This window comes from Plectropomus leopardus, chromosome 1, assembly GCF_026936395.1.
Source record: "Plectropomus leopardus strain MGB_pleo_1.0 chromosome 1, ASM2693639v1, whole genome shotgun sequence".
Classification (NCBI taxonomy): Eukaryota; Metazoa; Chordata; class Actinopteri; order Perciformes; family Serranidae; genus Plectropomus; species Plectropomus leopardus.
This window is the reverse complement of record NC_142176.1, coordinates 28,491,773-28,495,869: the sequence shown is the minus strand read 5'-3', so window position 1 is coordinate 28,495,869 and position 4,097 is coordinate 28,491,773. Positions and strand designations below refer to the sequence as shown.

Sequence of the window (4,097 nt, the reverse complement as noted above, 5' to 3'; positions counted from 1 at the left end):
TTCTCACTGTACGCTATTTAAACCCAAGGTGGTTACGTCTAAGATACTAATCCTCTGCTTAAAATACCTCTGTGTACATCTGATGGATGTGTGTCAAGCTTTACAGTGATTACAAACTGGTGTCATCTAAAAGCCATTAACTCCATACATCCCAGAACCCTGCACATCCTATAAAAGTTGCATTGAAGTCTTGTTGCATGCTTGTAAAGCCCCTTTGTCTTCAAACTATAAGCATGTTCTCAAGTGTGTTTCAACATTTTATTATAATAAATATACTTATGTATGTACATTATCTGAAACAGCAGTCTGTATGTACAAACCCCTCTATATGCACATGTTGCAATGTATACATTCAACACTGTTTGCAAGAAAGACCCTGAAAAGGAACATGAAACAGGCTTACAGTGAACGGGTGCATTATTAAAAGACCATGGACCGTCTCTCAGGTCCCCAAGGCTCTTATGAAGCACATTGTGATTTGATGGAATGAAGTGGCTGCGGGCCTACTATACGAATGTTATGATGTATTAAAACTGTGCTAACAGGAGTGTTGAACAGTGCAGATTTTATCACATCCAACTGTGACACTGGCTCTATTAGTTTCCATACAACATGTCCCCCATTTCTCTGACTACCGATGCTCCCCTCTGCTGTGTTTCAACAGGTCTGACTTTGCTGGATTGAATTTAAAGCATCAGTCAGCGGAACATCAACACTGTAAAATCTAACAAGTTTATCTTATTTAAAATAATCTTGGAAACTGATTGCCTTGAACAAGGACAGAACTTATAACTATAAATCTAAATGTATGTTCCCTTTAAATCTAATTGTTCATTTGACTTGCAATTGACGTGTATTTACTTATTTTGTGAAGTTGTTGGATCTTGAAAATGACAAGTGAAATTACTTTGTTCTTTATGAGTGTTAGTGGAAGTAAGCCAATTTAGTCTGACTTAACTCAGTCATCACAAAGAGGATTTTGCTAATGATGAAGTTAGCAGATCTATGACTTCAGTTTATTGAACATGTTTAAGAAAATACAAATATAACTGAAATGTTTGCAACCAGCAGAATACAGATATATAGCACAGTAAACTTGGTTTACTGAGGTTGCTAAAACCTAGAAAGATTAATTTGATTAAACGTGTCATTTTTAAGTTGCAACAACTTCAGAAAATCAAGTAAATATAACTAAATTTTAACTAAATTTAACAATTAGATATAAAGCAAGCATCACTTAGGACTAATGGTTATATTTACTTAATTTTTCAAGGCAATCGGTTTCCCAGATTAAAAAAAAAAAGTAAAATCTACTTGTCAGATTTTACAGTGAAGGGGGAATACTTAACAATGGGCTACATTTACGCTTGAGCTTTTCCACTAATCCACTTGGATTACGTGTTGTTTGTATCATCCTGATGGCCAGACACTGTCACGTAATTTCATGACTTTTTTTTTCTCTTCCAAAAATACACGACCCCTTGGCCCCTCAAAATACTTAACCTCGAATTGTGTCCGACGTCCATTCTATCGTACTACTTTTTTTTCTTTTTTTTTTTTTTAATCTAGTGCAACTCCTCAACTCCACCGAATACATTCACAAATTCGAGAAAGATTAATAACTTGGCGTGTCCACAATTTTTCAGCCCCTCAAAATGCTCTTTGTGGAGCTGCTGGCTCTTTTACGCGCTCGTGGGCAGCCGCGCGGGGTGTCCATCAGCTGCTGGTTACACAGTTCAGGACATATTGATGACCAAATATCCTAGAACCACAGCGACCGTGACGATGATGAAGAATACAAGCACGGCGCAGATCGACGCAAAGCCAGTATCCCTGCTGCCCCCTCCGTCCTCCTCTTTGGGCTCCTCTTCGCAGATGGAGATGACACCCACGGAGGAATTTCCTACACTCATGTTGGATTTGAGCTCCGCGCCCGCCTCCTGCTTCGCCTCCACGGCCCACGGCGCCACCTGCACCTTCATCTCCATCTCCTCCATCATCTGGCTCACCTGGGTGATCTCGGACTGCAGGTCCCGGAGATCCGCCGTGTCGATGTTGCTGTCCGCCTCGTACTTCATGTTCTGCACGCTCATGGCCCGGGCCGCCACCGTGGTGGTGCTGCCGGTCATCCCCGTCTGGATGAGGTGTCTTGTGGGCACCTTGAGGGGGAAATCCTGCCCTATCTCCAGGGACCTTTTCATGTCCACCTCCAGGAGCTCCATGCTGCTCGAAAACAGCACCCATAGGCGCTCATACTCGGCTCGGTCCTCTTTGCTGATGGTCTTGTCTTTGAGCAGAGAAGTCAGTTTAGTCCTGTTGGCCACGGCCAGCTCCTGGGCCTTTTTGCGGGTCCTCTTCAGCTCCTCTCGGAGGTTTTGCGAGTCCGAGGTGCTTCCTAGGGCGATCACCAAATGCCTGTAGCAGGCGGTTACTTTGTTCAAAGCGTCCAGCATTGTTTTGCACTCATCTTTCCCCATGATTGATTAAAAATAATAATCTATCCACTCGCCAAAAAATAATAAACAAGCTCAAAGAGACGGCGCTTTATCCACTGTCCTCAGTTTAGTTTCAACAGGAGCACACCCCGAGCTCTACAAATCCCTTCAGCGCACTGGTCAGAGCAAATTCCTCTCTATCCATGCTCCTTCCTGTCTGCAAGCAGCACAGAGAGCGGCTTAGATATTAATGCGTCCGTAAATGGCTTTAGGCTACCTTTACGCGTCCCCACTCGAGATCAAACAGCGCCGGAGCACCTCTCCTGCAGGGCGGATGCTGAATGGATGTGAAACAATCCAGCCTATACCTCTTTACGAGATTGGGATCCAGACCCAGCTACAGGTGTCAGAACATCCGCTTAACCGACGTTTTCGGGAACGAGAGTGAACACGGCACCTTTTCTCCTCAGCAGCTTAAAATAAAGTCCATTAATGTTCAAAGATGACGCGCGGCTGGGCTGGGGGAGATGGAGATCCTCACTGAGAGTTAAAGGGAGAGGAAGTCTTCAGGGCATCCGTGGAGAGGGAGCCTAAAAGACCATTGTGTTTTGGTTTTGGTTTGTTTATCTGTATCTGGGAGCTGTCAGCTTCAGCACCCAATCGATGATGTTTAAATACCATGTAAGCGCCTTCTCAGGTCACATGTGCGCACTACACAGAGCCATGCAGGCAGGGAAACAAAGCAGCTGCACTCCAATTGGTTTGGTCTGCTTCAAAAGCATGCTTTCATTGGCTGTTGTGTCTACTCAGTGGGCAGTGCTGTGACGTTATCAGCTGGAGCGTCAAATCACAGAGCCCTAAACTGTCTGCCACTATCTGCCATTTGTCTTCAGGATCCCTGATGACAGTAACAAGTGGAGCTGTAACTGACATGGTATTCAGTATCCTTTATGTTTATCTTTGCATTTAAAGACAGTGAATTGTGTTCATGCTTTTCCTGGTTAATACAAACAACCACTTGCTCAGTAAAGACATAATCAGTGGTGGACATAGAGACCACTCCAGTGCTTGAGTCAAAGTATAGATCCTTCTGACCAAATATTACTCTAATACAAGTGAAAGTCAAATTATTACTTGCATTAAAGTACTGGAGTTCTTGCTTTAATAAGTACTTACTCAAGTACTTTAAAGAAAATCTCAATACATTGTTGTACTGTCACAATACATACAAAACCTAATGACTTTTTTTTTTTTTTAAATTGAATTTTGGGAAAACATCCACCCAGTGTTTCAGGCCAAAAGTGAACTCCTGGCGCCAGTGTTGTTTTGGACAAACAGGCGACACGGCCACACACTACAATCAAACTACAACAAATAAGCAGTAATCTGATGAACACACCCCAGGAGTATTGCACATTGCCCTGGACCCAGGTGTTGCACAGATGCACTACCTTTGAGAGCTGCAAATGTAGTGGAGTCAAAAGTACAATATTTGCCTTTCAAATATAGTAGTCGAAGTAATACGTTTCCAAAAAAAATAACACTTTGTTAAATCACAGATAATCAAAAACTGTGCTTAGGTACAGAACTTCAGTAAATGTAGTTAGTAACTGTCCACCACTAGGCACAATACCTGTATGGTACTGTAGAGAATGCACAATA

General features: G+C 42.8%; 1 protein-coding gene across 1 annotated transcript; it reads right to left on the bottom strand.

Annotated features, from left to right (window-relative positions):
* Positions 1-1,470: 1,470 nt before the first annotated feature.
* LOC121942378 (regulator of G protein signaling 9-binding protein) lies at positions 1,471-3,417 on the bottom strand. Its single transcript, XM_042485567.2, has one exon. It carries the CDS (start codon positions 2,475-2,477, stop codon positions 1,737-1,739), a length of 741 nt encoding a protein of 246 aa, XP_042341501.1. The 5' UTR covers positions 2,478-3,417; the 3' UTR covers positions 1,471-1,736.
* Between the last annotated feature and the right edge of the window lie 680 nt (positions 3,418-4,097).